Source organism: Tachyglossus aculeatus, chromosome 2 (genome assembly GCF_015852505.1).
Source record: "Tachyglossus aculeatus isolate mTacAcu1 chromosome 2, mTacAcu1.pri, whole genome shotgun sequence".
In the NCBI taxonomy this organism is placed as follows: domain Eukaryota; kingdom Metazoa; phylum Chordata; class Mammalia; order Monotremata; family Tachyglossidae; genus Tachyglossus; species Tachyglossus aculeatus.
The window spans coordinates 97729947-97746867 of record NC_052067.1 but is presented as its reverse complement, the minus strand read 5'-3'; the positions used below and the strand labels follow the sequence as shown (position 1 = coordinate 97746867).

The 16921-nt window shown below is 41.6% G+C and overlaps 1 protein-coding gene and 1 non-coding gene across 3 annotated transcripts in view; one reads left to right on the top strand and one right to left on the bottom strand.

The window, feature by feature from the left end:
* The window catches only part of MAN1A1 (mannosidase alpha class 1A member 1), a 215233-nt gene that overhangs the window by 82989 nt on the left and 115323 nt on the right, over window positions 1-16921 (bottom strand). For both annotated transcript variants that reach the window (XM_038767351.1, XM_038767359.1), the window contains one exon: window positions 16637-16731. In XM_038767351.1, coding sequence (XP_038623279.1) covers window positions 16637-16731 — 95 coding nt within the window. The remainder of the gene's footprint in view (window positions 1-16636; window positions 16732-16921) is intronic.
* On the top strand, window positions 1510-1647 carry LOC119924818. Its single transcript, XR_005449509.1, has one exon. It is a non-coding gene; the product is annotated as a small nucleolar RNA SNORA7 (small nucleolar RNA).

Here is a 16921-nt window from a genome sequence, read left to right as displayed (position 1 = left end):
GATTGAGTAAGATTTAATCTTCATTTTACAGATGAGGAAACTGGAGCACAAAAAAGTTGAGTGACTTGTTCAAGGTCACTCAGCAAACAAGTGGCAGAGCAGAGATTAGAACCCAGACTTTCTGAACGTCAGGCCCTTTCTCTTTCCATTGGGCCACACTGCTTACCCTTTGGTACAATTCTATCTCTGTACTTATTGATTTCTTCCAAGAACTCCAACAGACTTACTTCCCCTTTCAGACACCACAATGACTTCTCCAAACACTTGTGGTTTTCTAAATGCTCTCTGATCCTTCTTTGATTAGGAATCCTCCCAGTTTGCCAGGCAAAGAAGTGATCTAATTCTATAGTTATAATTCTCAGAATCATCTCTGGAACTTTTCTTAACGGTATGATTCTATAATTCTCAGGATCATCTTTGCAACTTTTCTGAGAGGTCAGGAGTTACAATGGCAATCTGCCATTCCTCCCATTCAACTGTAGTAACAGGTTATGCAATTTTTCCAGAAATTCTGCCATTTCCACCCTGACTGCCTTCAGATTTATCAAGCAAATGGCATCCAGTCCCAATGGGCTTTACATTCAGTTTATGAATGTGGGCTAAACCATTCCCCGAAGTTAGTGCAATTTAATTAATCTTCTTCTATCCTGTTTACTACTAAAAAAAAATCTGACTCAGGGACTGCCCTAACATCACCTTCATTAAAGATTGAGTTAAAGAATCCAAGAAATCCACTGACAATCTTTCCAACTGTAAAACCTCTGTCAGCACCACAGTCACAAAGTGGCCCACCTGCCTTCCTCATTTTAATATATTCAAAGAGTCTTTTACTGTTAGTTTTGGCATTGCTTGCAAGGTGCTCTTCAAACTCATTTTGGTCTATTTAATCCAGGACAGGGACTCTGTCTGCCCTAATTAATTTTATCTACCCCGGCGTTTATAACAGTGTTTTCCACATTGTACACACTTAACAAATACCATTAAAAAAACAAAAACCAAAAAACTGTCACCAACTCTATAATGCTGTACTTTCCCAACACTTAGTACACTGCTCTGCATACGGTAAGTGCTCAATAATTACAAATGACTGATTTTCCATCTTTCCATTTCATTTCTCCACCTAACTAGATAAAATATGGTTTCATCTCCCCCATCAGATTTTAAGGTTCCATCTTTCACTGCTCGTATATTCTTCCAAAAATTTACTAGCATGCTCTCCGCAGAGAATAAGTCCAATAAATAATGCCAGATTTGATGTACAAACACAGGGTCAAAATGAAAGGATCTTTAGACAGTCTCGTAAGTTCAAAATCCAAAAAGATGTCCACATTTTGTGTTTTTAATCATCAAAAGAAATAGACATTTCGTGTTTTTATCATCGAAAGAGCTTGCATTTTCATTTCATTTCTTTTCACATCTGGGACTACATACATAAGACTGTACATATACCTAGACTGTAAGCTCATTGTGGGCAGAGAATATGTCTGTTTGTTACATAATACTCTCCCACCCCTCTTAGGATCACACATGGAGAGTTTCCAGTTCTCTACCAGTCTCAGCTTTGGGAGGGAGAGTCAAGCAGATGCCTACCCATTCCATTCCTAGCTTGGGCAGTGGCTAGTGAGTGGAAGACAATCTGCTACAAGTCAAAACTCAACGGTGCTGGGCAGCAGCGGCATGAGAGAGAGTCGACGGCAGAGACTCAAGTTTACTGTGTGGAAGGAGGCAGTGCTAAACCACCTCTGTATTTTTACCAAGAAAACTCTACGGATCCGCTACCGGAATGATTGCAGATGGAGGTGGGGTGTTCTGGGAGAGATGTGTCCATGGAATAGCTTTGGGTTGGAAATGACTCGACAGCATAAGACAAAACTCTCCCAAGGGCTTAGTACAGTGTTCTGCACATAGTGAGTGCTCAATAAATAGGGCTGAATGAATGAATGAAAAAATACACATATACATGTATATACATAGCTCATTGTGGGCAGGGAATATGTTTATTGTAATACTGTATTCTCCCAAGCACTTGTATAATGCTCTGAACACAGTAAGCACTCAATAACTATAATGGAATGGAATGAACACACACACACACACACACACACACACACACACACACACACACACACACACACACACACACACACACACACACACACACACATATATATATATATATATATATATATATATATATATATATATAAAACCCCCAAATATCTAATGACTGTAAATAATAGAATAATTTCCTCCAAATAATTTGGGAGCATGCTGTAAGGCATGGCATCTGTCCTGTCATGACTAAACTCTGGGATATTTACTGAAACCTACATCCTCCAAAAATGAACATCTCTGCCAAATGATCAGCTGGTATCTGTTCCAGGAGCCTGAAGACCCACCAAGAAAGACGTCTGACCTGAAATCAGGGAATGTGTCTCCTTATATTGTACTCCCCAGAGAGCTTATTCATTCATTCATTCAGTCGTAGTTACTGAGCGCTTACTGCGTGCAGAGCACTGTACTAACCACTTGGAAAGTACAATTCGGCAGCAAACAGAGATAATCCCTACACAACAATGGGTTCACAGCCTAGAAGGAGGGAGACAGACAACAAAACAAAACAAGTAGACAGGCATCAATAGCATCAAAATTAACAGAATTATAGATATATACATATCATTAATAAAATAAATAAAATAATAAATATGTACAAAAATATACACTAGTGCTGTGGGGCAGGGAAGGGGGTAGAGCAGAGGAAAAGGGGGGCTCAGTCTGGGAAGGCCTCCTGGAAGAGGTGAGCTGTCAGTAGGGCTTTGAAGGGGGGAAGAGAGCTAGTTTGGCGGATGTGAGGAGGGAGGGCATTCCAGGCCAGGCCAGAGATAGGAAGTGGGCCAGGGGTTGATGGTGGGACAGGTGAGAATGAGGAGGTGAGGAGGTTAGCGGTGGCATAGGAGCAGAGTGTGCAGGCTGGGCTGTAGAAGGAGAGAAGGGAAGTGAGGTAGAAGGGGGCAAGGTGATGGAGAGCTTTGAATCCGATAGTGAGGAGTTTTTGCTTCATGCAAAGGTTGACAGGCAACCATTGGAGATTTTTGAGGAGGGGGGTGACATGCCCAGAACGCTTCTGTAGCTTAGTACAGTATTCCACACTCAGGAAGTGCTTGATAAATACGATTGAATGAATGGAATGAATGAAAGATCAGTCAGAGTGTAGGCTACCCACGGGGAAGATGGGTAACTGTTGTCACCTGGCCTGGTCACACATTTTCAGAAAACCCAACTTACCACGACAGGTAACCTAACTTTCTCGAAAGGTGTGTGAGAGCTTCACCGTGGGATCAGATGATAGATTCCTTATCCAGTGTAGAAAGGTGAGTCAGAGGTTGTCGAAATAAGTCAATCCATTAAAATCTGTCACTTTGCAGTTTCTTAAGCTTGGGTCAAATCCCAACAATAAGGGAAGCAAAAATGACGGGGGCAGCTGGCTCCCTTGTTAATCACTGCTTACTGGCACGTTCCTAAAAACTGCCACCAGAGTCACCCCGCCTCCTATAAAATGTGCTGAAATGGAACTTGGCAATATTCATCCTGGTTTCTCATAGCAGAACACGACGTAATTTATGAGCCACTTAGCTAAATGCGCTCAGAAACTGCCTTGCCTAAATATGTACGGTTAAAAGAGAGAAGGAGCTGCTCATCTGATATGACCCTTTAAGCCTGTTCTAATAATAATAATGATAATGATGGTATTTGTTAAGCACTTACTATGTGCCAAGCACTGTTCTAAGCACTGGGGTAGATACAAGGTTATCAGGTTGTCCCACGTAGGGCTCAAAGTCTGAATCCCCATTTACAGATGAGGTAACTGAGGCACAGAGAAGTTAAGTGACTTGCCCAAGGTCACAGCAGACAAGTGGAGGAGCCGGGATTAGAACCCATGACCTATGACTCCCAAGCCCGTGCTCTGCCCTCCTGATCTTCACCCATGGAGTCTGATCTCTCTTTGGATTGAGGATTTGGGTGAACACAAGTTAGGTATAGAAAATCCTTGTCAGTGAAGGCTCAGATCCCAGGGCCTTTAATCCTTTGATCCGCTTCTCCGCTATGACTGCTATCAAAATTGTAGTTTTACTTATATTCAAGGGTTGGAACAGTGATTCAATTAACTGGGCCAATACTAAGTTTCTATCTCATGGGTGGAAGAAGCTCTAATGGAAGGAATAATTTTGAAGTTCCCTCTAAGAAATCTTCAGATAGAAAAAGAAAAAACCCATAGGTTTACCCTTACTGTAGATATGAAATGCAGTTGTAGCAGTTGCATTTATTTGAGCCTAGGTACATGTAGTCATTCAACTGAACAAACTAAATTATAGGATCGACAGAATTAGGTATTCCAGCATTGAATTTTGATGGGATCCACTAAAAAAAATTGGTTTATTTTTTAAGTCTTCTTGGCTATGATCAAGATTTGGATTCAGTATGGGATACACCCAGCTTGCTGATTTCTTTCAATGAAAAATAAGATTAAATTTCAACTGTTTTTCCTTTCTGTTTCTTTTAAATACCCTTCTGGGTGTTTATGGGGCCACTACAACGTCAAAGTTAGAGGTCCTGCACTGGAACAAATCATATGATGGTCCTTTTTCCCCACTGTAATATATCATTCACTAAGTGAACTGGTCCTTCTATCAGTAGCTCTGTTGAGATTCTTTATCATTATCAACAGCAATTACTGAGTAATGCCTGTGTCGGAGCAGAACATTAGCCTCTTGAGGAACTGACTAAAAGTGTGGTCCCTGCACTCAAGGAGCATACAATCTAAGGGAAAGGGGGTTATGTTGACACCAATTTCCAAATACACAGCATCTAAATTGATTTATGAGGACTGGAGCTCCCACTTGGCATCGTGAAAGCCTCCTTACTCCTCTCCCACAGTATCACGGGAGGCAAGTAATTTTTCCCAACTTCTGCTGGGGAAGTTATGACATAGTCCACAGGACAGCCTGGACTCGAGCTCTGAGGAAAGGAGGAATTGAACTAGAATCTTTTACTAGAGCTGTTCCTGTTGTGGCGTGGTGGATTGTTTTTGCCTATTTTTTCCCTTCGCCTGTTCTCTGACTTTTAGATTGTGAGCTCCCCATTAATCAGTGGCCCTGTCTGAATTAATCCTAAAGTATTGTTTACACGAACAATTAATACAGTGCCTCACACGTTTTAAGCATTTGATGTCAGTACTGGAAGACAAAGGAGTAGAAAAAAATGCCATAAAATGGAAGCAAATAAACATTAAATGAACAGCTCTACACATGCCGAAGTGGGTAAAGAAGCAGCCTGGCCTAGTGGATAGAGCATGGGCCTAGGCAGCAGAAGGTCATGGGTTCTAATCCTGGCTCTGCCACTTGTCTGCTGTGTGACATTGGGCAGTTCACTTAACTTCTCTGTGCCTCAGTTCCCTCATCTATAAAATGGAGATTAAGACTGTGAGCTTTATGTGGGACAGGGTCTGTGTCCAACCCAATTATCTTGCATCTGCCCCAGCACTTCGAACAGTGCGTGGCATAGTAATTAACAAATATCATTTAAAAAATTAGATACAAAGAATCTGTAGAGTGTAGACTCATTTTGGGCAGGGAACAAGTCTACCAACTCTGTTATATTGCACTCTCCCAGGCACTTAGTATAGTGAGCTGCACACAGCAAGCGCTCAGTAAATGCAATAAATGAGTTGATTGGAGTAGTTTATTTTCTCGGGTTGGGGATCAATTGGCAAATCCAAGGTCCTTGATGGGAAACTCCTGGTGTGGATGTGTTTGAAAGGAGAACCGTGGCCTCATCCTGCAGCCCTTTGGGATTGTCTGAAGCAGAAAGCGTCCCTCATTTAAACAAATCAGTCTTGCTAGGAATATACTACTGGAACAAACTCCAGGAATTCCTGTCAAATGTCTGGTTCAGTGTAGAACTGGAGAGTGGAAAAAACAGATCATTGATTTTTCTCTTCCTGGAATATAGGTGGCCAAGATCAACAGCAATAGCCTAAAGCAAAAATTCCTCACTATGTTCATTTAATGTTTATTTGCTTCCATTTTATAGCATTTGATTCAACTCCTTTGTCTTCCAGTATTGACATTAAATGCTTAAAATGTTTGAGGCACTGTTTTTGCCAGCTATTTCCTGTACTTATCCACTGTCTTCTCCCAAACACTCCAGCTCACACTCTTGGCTCCTCCCAAGCAAACCTATATGTACCTCGCTCGTAATTCCCCTGCCTCTGAACCATGCTGCTCAAGCCTTTCTCTCCATCCTCCAAGGAGCTTCCAGAAAGTCATCACCTCCAAGAGACATCCCCTGCCTCATCATTCCCCTCCATGGTCCTGCTACCCCATTAATAATAATAATGGTATTTGTTAAGCACTTACTATGTGCCACACACTGTTCTAAGTGCTGGGATAGACACAAGCCAATTTAGGTTGGACGCAGTCCTTGTCCCACATGGGGCTCACAGTCCCATTTTACAGATGAGGTAATAGGCACAGAGCATTGAAGTGACTTGCCCTGCACCACACAGCAGAAACGTGGCAGAACAGAAATTAGAACCCGGGTCCTTCTGACTCCTAAGCCCGTGCTTTACACTGCTTCTCATGCTGTATCTATTTGCCACAAAGGATCTCAAAATGGACAGCCCCTTGATTTCTAGATGATGGATTCCCAGGTCTTCAAATCCACCTTCCTGCAGTAAAATAATGGCTTGATGCCTTAGAACCACAAGTCTCTGGCTATAATATTCTCTTGCATAGCTTGGATAACTTTAGAATACTGAAAGTCATTGCCATTATCAAACAAACACTCTTCCAACAGTAACCTCGACAGCATGTACTTCAGTGTATTCGCTATCTTTCTATCCTGTTGTAAAGAAGGCAGCCCTTAAAATTTGTGTGACCAGAATGGTCCCTACAAAGTCCAGCAATTGGGCAAGGGCATTTAAGCTAGTCTTGGTATTTTTGGTTTAGTTTAAATTCTAGAATAGTTAAAATAATAATAATAATGATTATTATGGTACTTGTGATGTGGTATGGTATGGTATAGTAAGTGCAAAGAACTGTTCTAAGCGCTGAGGTAGATACAAGGTAATCAGGTTGTCCCAAGTGGGGCTCACAGTCTTAATCCCCATTTTACAGATGAGGTAACTGAGGCACAAAGAATTTAAGTGACTTGCCCAAAGTCACACAGCTGACAAGCGGTGGAGCAGGGATTAGAACCCATGACCTCTGACTCCCAAGCCCGGGCTCTTTCTGCTAAGCCACACTGCTTCTCATGTGGTACTTGCTAAGTACTTATATGTGCCAAGCCCTGTACTAAGTGCTGGTGTAGACACAAGATAACTAGGTCCCACATGGGGCTCACATCCTAAGTAGGAGTGAGAATAGGTATTGAATTTCCATTTTGCAGATGAGATAACTGAGGCACAGAGAAGTTAGGTGACTTGCCCCAGGTCACAGAGCGGACAAGTAGTGAACCCAGGACCTCTAACTCTCCACTAGGCCACACTGCTTACCCTAGTGATTAAAAGGGACAGTGTGATCTACTCCAATGCCATAACTCATTTGCTCTTTGTTAGCTAGTCATCCTTATCATCTATATCCAAGAAAATAGGATTTCCTTGCTTTATCAACCAGGCCACTGCTGGTTCCATTGCAAAACTGAAACTATGATTCCCTCAGTTGAAACAGGTGGTTATTTTGATAGGCACGTGCATGTAAGCCACCTCTACATATATCTCTATTACCATACCTTTCTGGAGTACTTTAGGGAAAGATTTCCTTCAGAAATCCACCTTCGATTTCCCCCTTGCTATAAACAGGTTTCAGCATCTGAAATCTACTAGTATTAGACTGAGAACCTATGATTTTTTTTTCAGTTCTGGAGGGCAGAACTTACATTCTTTTACTTCTTTACATATTTCCTAAGCATCTAGTACACTGCCCTGTAAACAATGAGCATTTGGTATTGTGCTTGGCATGCTCAAAGCACGTAATAAATGCTGTTACTTCTGCTGGGTATTTTGAAAAAATCTGACCCCCCCCCCCAAAAAAAACCCTTTTCCTTAATTCCCCAAAATGGATGGTCTCTATTGCTCTCTCACACAGGAATAAGGGCTTCCGGTAAAGCCAAACTGTGATTGCCTCATGGTTAGATAGCCAAAAATAAAGGGTAAGGAGGTATGCCCCTGAATTAGTACGTAACCTGCCAATACTTTGATCCAAGTTTATGGGCTCCCAACTTGCCAAAGGTGACCAAACTTGGTCAAATGACTCCTTCCAGAAAGTCCTCTTCTGGGAGATTAGGGGATTGAAATGCCCAAACCAAATGCTGCATTTCCTATTAAGAAAACATTGACATTAAGCTTTTTGCCTCTTTTTTCAGATTGCAGACATCCCTGTGTGATGAAGTTACCACTGGATTGACTTCGTTAGCTAGACAAAATTGAGAACTCAAGCTGCACATGTCAGCATCTTAAACAGAATTTCATCTCAACCTTACATCTTATCATCTGGATCTTTTCTCCAGTCAATGAAAAACACATACCCAAATAATTGTTTATATTCATCTTTTTTTCTTTTTATCTTGTCTCAGAGTTTGACTGATGCTATTTCCAGGACTGTCACGACTGTCCAGTGTTAGAAATTCTAAAATTGAGTCATGACCAGCAAATTGGTCAAGTTCAGATGTGGGCATACAGGTGTCTCTGCAGACGGATACTCCCCCAGTTGCAGCCTATGCTATGTCTTTTGTCATTTGTGTTTGGGAAAACCAAAGGCCTCCAGGGAATCCTGGCTGGGCTCCTGAAGTCTCTTGGTGGGAGACAATGAGTGTGTTATTTGTAAAGCGCTTACTATGTTCCAAATACCGTACTAAGCACCGGGATAGATACAAGATAATTTGGTCAGATGCTGTCCCTGTCCCAAATGGGGCTCACATGAAAATGATCTTTCAGTACCTCTACCGATGTTTGGATGAAGTAGTTCGGGGCTTTCACTGACATACTCAATTTGTGGAAAGGCTTGTAGCTGCTGAATTGACACATTTAAATAAGATTTAAAAAAACCCTAAAGGACAAATGCTTGCTCTGGTCCCAGCGCTTATAACAGTGCATGGCACATAGTCAGCGCTTAACAAATACCATCATCATTATTATTATTGCCCTTTTTGCTTTAATCAAAGTAGTCTTAAAAAACTTTTTCAGGCAATTTATCTATGCAACTCTTCAAGAAAACTGCAAGAGCATGGCCCTGGGAGTCAGAGGACCTGAGCTCTAATTCTGACTTTGCCACTTACCTGCTGTATGACTTTGGGAAAGTCACTTAATGTATCTGTGTCTGTTGCTTCACCTGCAAAATGGGGTTTCAGTACCTAGTCTTCCTCCTATTTAGACTGTGAGCTCCAGGGGGGACCTGATTATTTTGTATCTACCCCAGTGCTTAATACAGTGCTTGGCCCATAGTAAGACTTAATAGATACCACAATTATTATAGATAAGCAGCATGGCCTAAAGAAAGAGCCTGGGCCAGGGAGTTGGAGGACCTAGGTTCTAATCCTAGCTCTGCCACTTTTCTTTATGGTATTTGTTATGCACTTATTATGTTCTGGGCACTGTACTAAGTGCTGGGGTAGATACCAATTAATCAGGTTGTCTTCTGTGTGACTTTGTGCAAGTCATTTGCTTAACTTCTCTGTGGCTCAGTTCCCTCATCTGTAAATTGGGGACTCAATACCTGTTCTCCCTCCCATTTAGACTCTGAGCCTACGTGAGTTCTAATTCCTGGCTCCACCATTTGTCAGTTCTAATTCCTGGCTCCACCATTTGTCAGCTGTGTGACTTTGGGCAAGTCACTTAACTTCTCTGTGCCTCAGTTACCTCATCAGTAAAATGGGGATTGAGACTGTGAACCCCAAATGGGAAAACCTGATTACCTTGTATCTACCCCAGTGCTTAGAACAGCGCTTGGACATAGTAAGCGCTTAACAAATACCACCATTATTATCATTACTATTATGTGGGACCTAATTATCTCGCATCTACCCCAGACCTTAGTATAGTGCTTGACACATAGTAAGCGCTTAACAAATACCACAATTATTATTATATGCTTGAAATCTCAAGATTTTCTTGAGTTGATATTTTCCATAGTAGCTTGCTCATAAATGAAACACTTGGTTCATTTGCAAACAATACCACCCTATCAGATATGAGATTCTTTGTAACCTTAGAAAAACAAGGTTTTGAAGGCTGCAAAAATCTAATGAAAGTAGCATAAAAATATATTAAGAACACCTGGGCTGCTTTTACCGTCCATGTTTACAAGTGGATCACATCCAAACCAATAAGTAACCACTGAAATAAAGCTCTTCTAAGAATCTCTGTTCAAGTTTAATGCCTCAGAACTGGACTGTCAGTACAAGAAAAACACTGGTCATTGAACAACACCAGTTAAGTTTCCATTCCAAAGTGAAAAATGGTTTGGAATTGAATGATAATAAAAATGCACTGACCAAAGCACAGAAATAGGTAATAACGTAGTTTAAATTTAGGCTACCTAATTAGTGTAGTTAGTTAATAAGGATTCTTTCAAAAGTTTGAAATTAAAAACATTCTGAAAGAGTTTTGTACAATACATCAGCTAACTGATTAACCAGTGTTTGAAATGAAAATCAATCACTTCCAGGCACATTCCTTGATAGTGAACAGACTAAAGTACCTGACTACTCAAGTAAACCAACAGAAACACCAGGCAGTGACAAACTTCAAAAAACTCCCGGAAAGGGAAACGAAAGGCAAAATGGACTGTGGATAAAACTAGAACATACATCAAAAAAAGACAGACTAGTAATTGGGAGAGACCAATGCTGATTAAAACAACAGAATAATAGCAAACTAACTTCAGTATTTTTAAAATGAAATGGCACTCTTTCAGAAAAATCAGAGCTAAATTCCAATTTGCCTTTGTTTGAATTACAAGTATTACACAAGTAACACCCCTTAATTGCAATTTATGATGGTGGTTTTTTTCTCCGAAATGAAAAGGAGAGATAAAAAACCAACAATATCAATAGAAATAAGGACAAACATCAAATTTTGGCCTATTCATATTGAAGAAAACATGTACTTCAAAAAGTGAAACTATAAAAAAGGTAACTGTTCATTTAATCAAGCAATTGTATTTATTGAGCACTTACTGTGTGCAGAGCAGTGTACTAGGCACTTGGGAGAGTACAATATAACAGAGTTGTAAGAGATGTTCCCTGCCCTCAACCAGTTTCCAATCTACTCTATTGTTTTGGTATTTGTTACGCACTTACTATACTACAAGCACTGTTTGAAACCCTGGGGAAGATATAAGCTTGTTGTGGGCAGGGAATGTGCCTGTTTATTTTTATACTGTATTCTCCCAAGTGCTTAGTACAGTGCTCTGCACACAGTAAGTGCTCAATAAATACGATTGAATGAATGAGCATAAATTAGTCAGAATGGACATAGTCCCTATCCCACATGGGGCTCATGGCCTGAGTAGGAGGGAGAACAAGCTGTTCTTTGAAATTAGCTACACAACCAAGCCCACTGTACTCTATGGAAACTTAGTGTTAAATAAATGCTTCTGATGAGGAATAAACATAAAATAGAGGAAAATGAATGGCTCTCAAGATAATCCTGATATACTACACTGGTAATCCTTAATACTGTCTAAACCAGTGATTATAGTATAAGCCTCCTGATAACATGTTTTAACCCTACTTTTAAACCTAGCACCAATCAAATGAGAGGACTAGGCTCAAAACAGTCCCCATCTTCCCACCCAGCAAGTCCAAAGAAAGGCTCTCCTACTACATAGTAAGCTCTTAACAAGTACCATAATTATAATCAATTATTATTATTAGCGGCCCTCCCCCTCTAGACTCATTGTGGGCAGGGACTGTGTCTGTTTTTGTTGTTCTCTGTCTCCCCCTTTTAGACTGTGAGCCCACTGTTGGGTAGGGACTGTCTCTATATGTTGCCAATTTGTACTTCCCAAGCGCTTAGTACAGTGCTCTGCACATAGTAAACGCTCAATAAATACGATTGATGATGATGATGTTGTTATATTGTACTCTCCCAAGTGCTTAGAACAGTGCTCTGCACACAGTAGGTGCTCAATAAATATGATTGATTGCTTCATTGCTAATGGGAGGAGAAGGCACCCATAAATCCCACTGGTTTACTGATCAGCCCTTTAGCTCCCACTCTGTGAAAGTGCTACAGAGAGGAGGGCAGAGTATATGGAGCCAGGGAGTGTGCAGGGAAAGCAGGACCCTTTTTGGGGAGGGCTTTTCCTGCTGAGCAGTTTCAGAACTCCTGTAGTCACCACCAATGCAGGACAGCTCATTCAGTAGCTTCCTTTAGGAAACAGAATGCAAATTTTAGTTGCAAATAGAAAACTATGGGGTCTGAGTTGGGTGCACTGTAACATCCACTGGCAGTTTGTGGTGGAATGAATATGGATGAGTAGGATAAATCATAATCAAGTAAAATGAGGAAGCAAATGTAGCTCACAAGCTGAACAGGTGGACTTCACATCTAAGAGGCTGGACTCAAGACAATGAAACAAGTCAAGCAGAGTTTTTCAAGACTGGGGTAGATTCTTTCCCTTCACACTGGTTACAATGACAGAGAGGGTGGCAATGCAAAAGAAAGACTTAATAAATGCCATTATTAAGTGCTTACTATGTGCAAAGCACTATTCTAAGAGCTGGGGGGGATACATGGTGATCAGGTTGTCCCAAGGGGGTCTCAAGTCTTAATCCTCATTTTCCAGATGAGGGAACTGAGGCCCAGAGAAGTGAAGTGACTTGCCCAAAGTCACACAGCTGACAAGTGGCGGAGCTGGGATTTGAACCCATGACCTCTGACTCCAAATCCCGGTCTCTTTCCACTGAGCCACACTACTTCTCTTGATATATCAAGATGCACCTGGCTACTATAGAAAAAAATCCAAAAATAGTAAAACATCACGTAAGGCTATCATCATCCACTAACATCGCCTGAACCCCACTTTCTCAGCCAAGCATATATTAATATATCCCATCATGCTGACTCAATGTGATGAGTCTGCCATGCTTCTGAGCGCTGACAGAAAAGGAAATGAGGGCTTAGGGAGGTGACTCTTGGAAGAGATGTGTCTTCAGTAAGGCTTTGAGGGAGGGTAGAGTTATTGACTGTTGGATATGAAGAGGGAGGGTTTTCCAGGCCAGAAGCAAGATAAGGGCGAGAGGTCGGTGGTGAAACAGACAAGATCGTGGTACAGTGAGTAGGTTAGCATTAGAGGAGCAAAGTGCACAGGCTAGGTTATAATAGGAGACTAACGAGGTGAGGTAGAAGTGGGCAAGGTGATTGACTGCTTTAAATCCCATGGTAAGGAGTTTTTGCTTGATGCAGAGGTGGATGGGCAACCACTGGAGGTCCTTGAGGAGTGGGGAAACATAGACTGAATGTTTTTGCAGAAAAATGATCAGGGCGAAGAATGTACTGGATTGGGGAGAGACAGGAGCCTGGGAGGTCAGCAAGGCGTGTGATACAGTAACCAGAGTGGGAAAGGATATAGGATAAGTTCTTGAATTAATCTATAGCACCTTGGATGGCGGGGTAAAGGTGGATTTTAGCAACGTTGCTGAAGGTTGAACCAACTTGACTTAGTGATAGATTGAATATGTGAGTTGAATGAGAGACAGGAGTCAAGGATAACACCAAGGTTATGGACTTGCAAGACAGGAAGGATGGTGGTGCTGTCTGCAGTAATGGGAAAGTCGGGGGAACGATAGGGTTTGTGTGGGAAGATATGGAGTTCTGTTTTGGACATGTTACGCTTGAGGTGACAGCAGGACATCCAAATAGAGATGTTCTGAAGGCAGGAGGAAATGCGAGATTGCAGAGAGGGAGACATATCAGGGCCGGAGATGTAGATTGGGTTTCATCCACATAGAGATGGTAGTTGAAGCCATTGGAAGAAATGAGTTATTTAAGGGAGTGGGTGAAGAAGGAGAATACAAGGGGATGCAGAACTGAATTTTGAGGGACACCCACAGTTGAGAAGTGGGAGGCAGATGAGGAGCCAATGAAAGAGACTGAGCAGTCAGAGAGGTAGGAGGAGAATGAAGAGAGGGCAGTGCCAGAAAAGCCGAGGCTGGATAATGTTTACAGAAGTTTGTGGGTGACAGTGTTGAAGACCACTGAGAGGTCGAGGATTAGAGGGAGTAGAGGACACTGGATTTGGTAGAGATCACTTGTGACATTTGAGAGGGCAGTTTCTGTGGAGTGAAGGGGACAGGAGGCAGATTGGAGGAGGTCAATGACAAAATTGGAGGACAGTCACTTGAGACAGCGGGTGAAAACAACTCATTCAAGGAGATTGGAGAGGAATGGTAAGACGGTGATGGGGCGATAACTGGATGGAGCCATTGAGTTAAGAATTTTTTTTTTTTAGGATGGGGAGACATGAGTATGTTTGAAAGCTTTGGGGAGGAAGTCACTGGGGAGTGAACAGCTGAAGATGGAGGTCAGGGAGGGAAGATAGGAGGGGCAAGTGATTTAATAAGGTGCGAAGGAATAGGGTCAGATGCCCAGGTAGAGGGAATGGATTTTGAGAGCGGGCAGGAGATCTCCTCTGGAGATACAGCTGGGAAAGATGGGAGAGTTAAAGAAGGGGTAGGAAGAAGAAGGGATTGGAGAGCAGCAGCAGAGATTTTAGGGAAATCATGCCTGATAGTTCCAATTTTTTTAAAAAAGTATGTAACTAGATAATTGGGGGCAAGAGATGGGGGATGTAGGGGGCGACAGGGGGTGTGAGGAGGGAGTTAAGCCAATGAGGGAGTTTGAGACCAATCTTTTCTTATCCTGGATTTCTGTTGGGTTTCTGCTCTTAAAGTGGATTAAAGTTTGTGCTTGACCCTGTTTTTATAAATCCTTTTTCTCATTTATCAAAGTCACTGAATTTAATTTTTGTAATGATATTTCTTAAGCAGGATGCGTCAAGCACTGTACTAAGTGCTAGGGCAGATGAAAGATTATCAGGGTGGGCACAGACCCTGCCCCACATGGGTCTCACAGTCAAAACAGGAGGAACTAGGACTGAACCCCAATTTCACAGATGAGGAAGGTGAGGTGAGAGAATTTAAGTGATTTGCCCAAGGTTACACAGAAGACAGGAGACAGAGCTGGGATTAGATCCAGGTCCCCTGATTTCCAGGCCCCGGTTCTTTCCACTCTGCTTCTCACTTTATTCTTACTTTCTGTAGTATTAGTAGCCCTGCAGAATTGGGTGACCTGCAAACCTGGTGAACAAACATATTCGTTTGTTTGGGACATTGTTAAAACATTCTGCAAGCAACAGTTCCATGATCAGCACTTAGAACAGTGCTTGGCACATAGTAAGCACTAACAAACACCATCACTATTATGACCAATCCTTCAGAGAATCATTCTCTTCCTGGGTTGACACCCAACATAATTTAATAGGGTTAATTGATGAGGCCAGGAGAAGGGGGGGAAGGCAACCCAACCAGGAAAATGAGAATGGCCCAGGGGCAAGAGAGGCATGTGGGGGATGTAACTGGAAATAAGACAGTGTGGCACAGTGGAAAGGGCACGGGCTTTGGAGTCAGAGGTTCAAATCCCAGCTCTGCCACTTGTCAGCTGTGAGACTTTGGGCAAGTCACTTAACTTTTCTGGGTCTCGTTACCTCATCTGTAAAATGGGGATGAAGACTATAAGCCCCTCCATGGGACAACCTGATCACCCTGTAACCCCTGCAGTGCTTAGAACAGTGCTTTGCACATAGTAAGTGCTTAATAAATGCCATAATTATAATTATTATTAAGACAAATTTTTATTTTTTATGGTATTCGTAAAACACTTGCCATGTGTCTAACACTGTTCTAAGCACTGGGATAGATGTAGGTTGGTTAGGTTGAACTCAGTCATTGTTCCAAATGGGGTTCACAATCTAAGTAGGAGGGAGAACATGAGAACTGAGACACAGAGAAGCAAGCATTTAGCAGAATCGGGATTAGAACCCAGGTCTTCTGACTCTCAAGTCAATTCTCTTTTCAGTAGGCCATGCTGCCTTTTAAGAGATATAACATTGTGAAAAAATGAGCCAGGTTTAATGGTGAATTGAATGTCGGGTGTGGGAGGGAGAAAAAGAGGGAGATATTTTAAGTTGTGAGACTGATATACACTCTGTGAGCATTCATTCAGAAGAGATGATTAATCCAAAATAATCAGTAATTAATTATCATCAACTCTTGCCTAGTTTCAAAAATGTGCCATGAATATGATCAGTTACTTGGTACAGCATCAATTTCTCCTTAATACATTCAATACTTTTTCTTTGTACGTATTTCAAAGTTTGGCACACAGCAATTAAACAGCATGTGTCCACCCAGAAGTCACCAGCCTTAGTAAACAAGAAAAACAAAGGAGAGAGAAAAAGGTGTGGATATGATTATACCAAAGGTACCTAATTTCATCTTTCCATTTAATGAGGGCTTCAACCTCTGTAATAATCCATGTGATCACTACATCTATAACCATAAAATTTAAGTGCTTTACCTTTTCATATTTAGCAATGCCCAAGGTATTCCGGTGGGGGTATTAAAAGCAGGAAGCAGCTTCTCTCCAAGTTCCACGGCTTTTCTCCGAAATATCTGAAAATAAGCAAACAACAGTCAAGTCAGTGAACAAAAGTGTACTAATTGTTCAAGAAATAAGATTTTTGAAAAAAATAGTAATTCCCATATCTGTTGACAGATATGGGATTCTATTAATTGAAAAGTGGCCCCAGTCAACCAGCATGGGATGATGATGATGATGGCATTTATTACTCTATTTATTTAT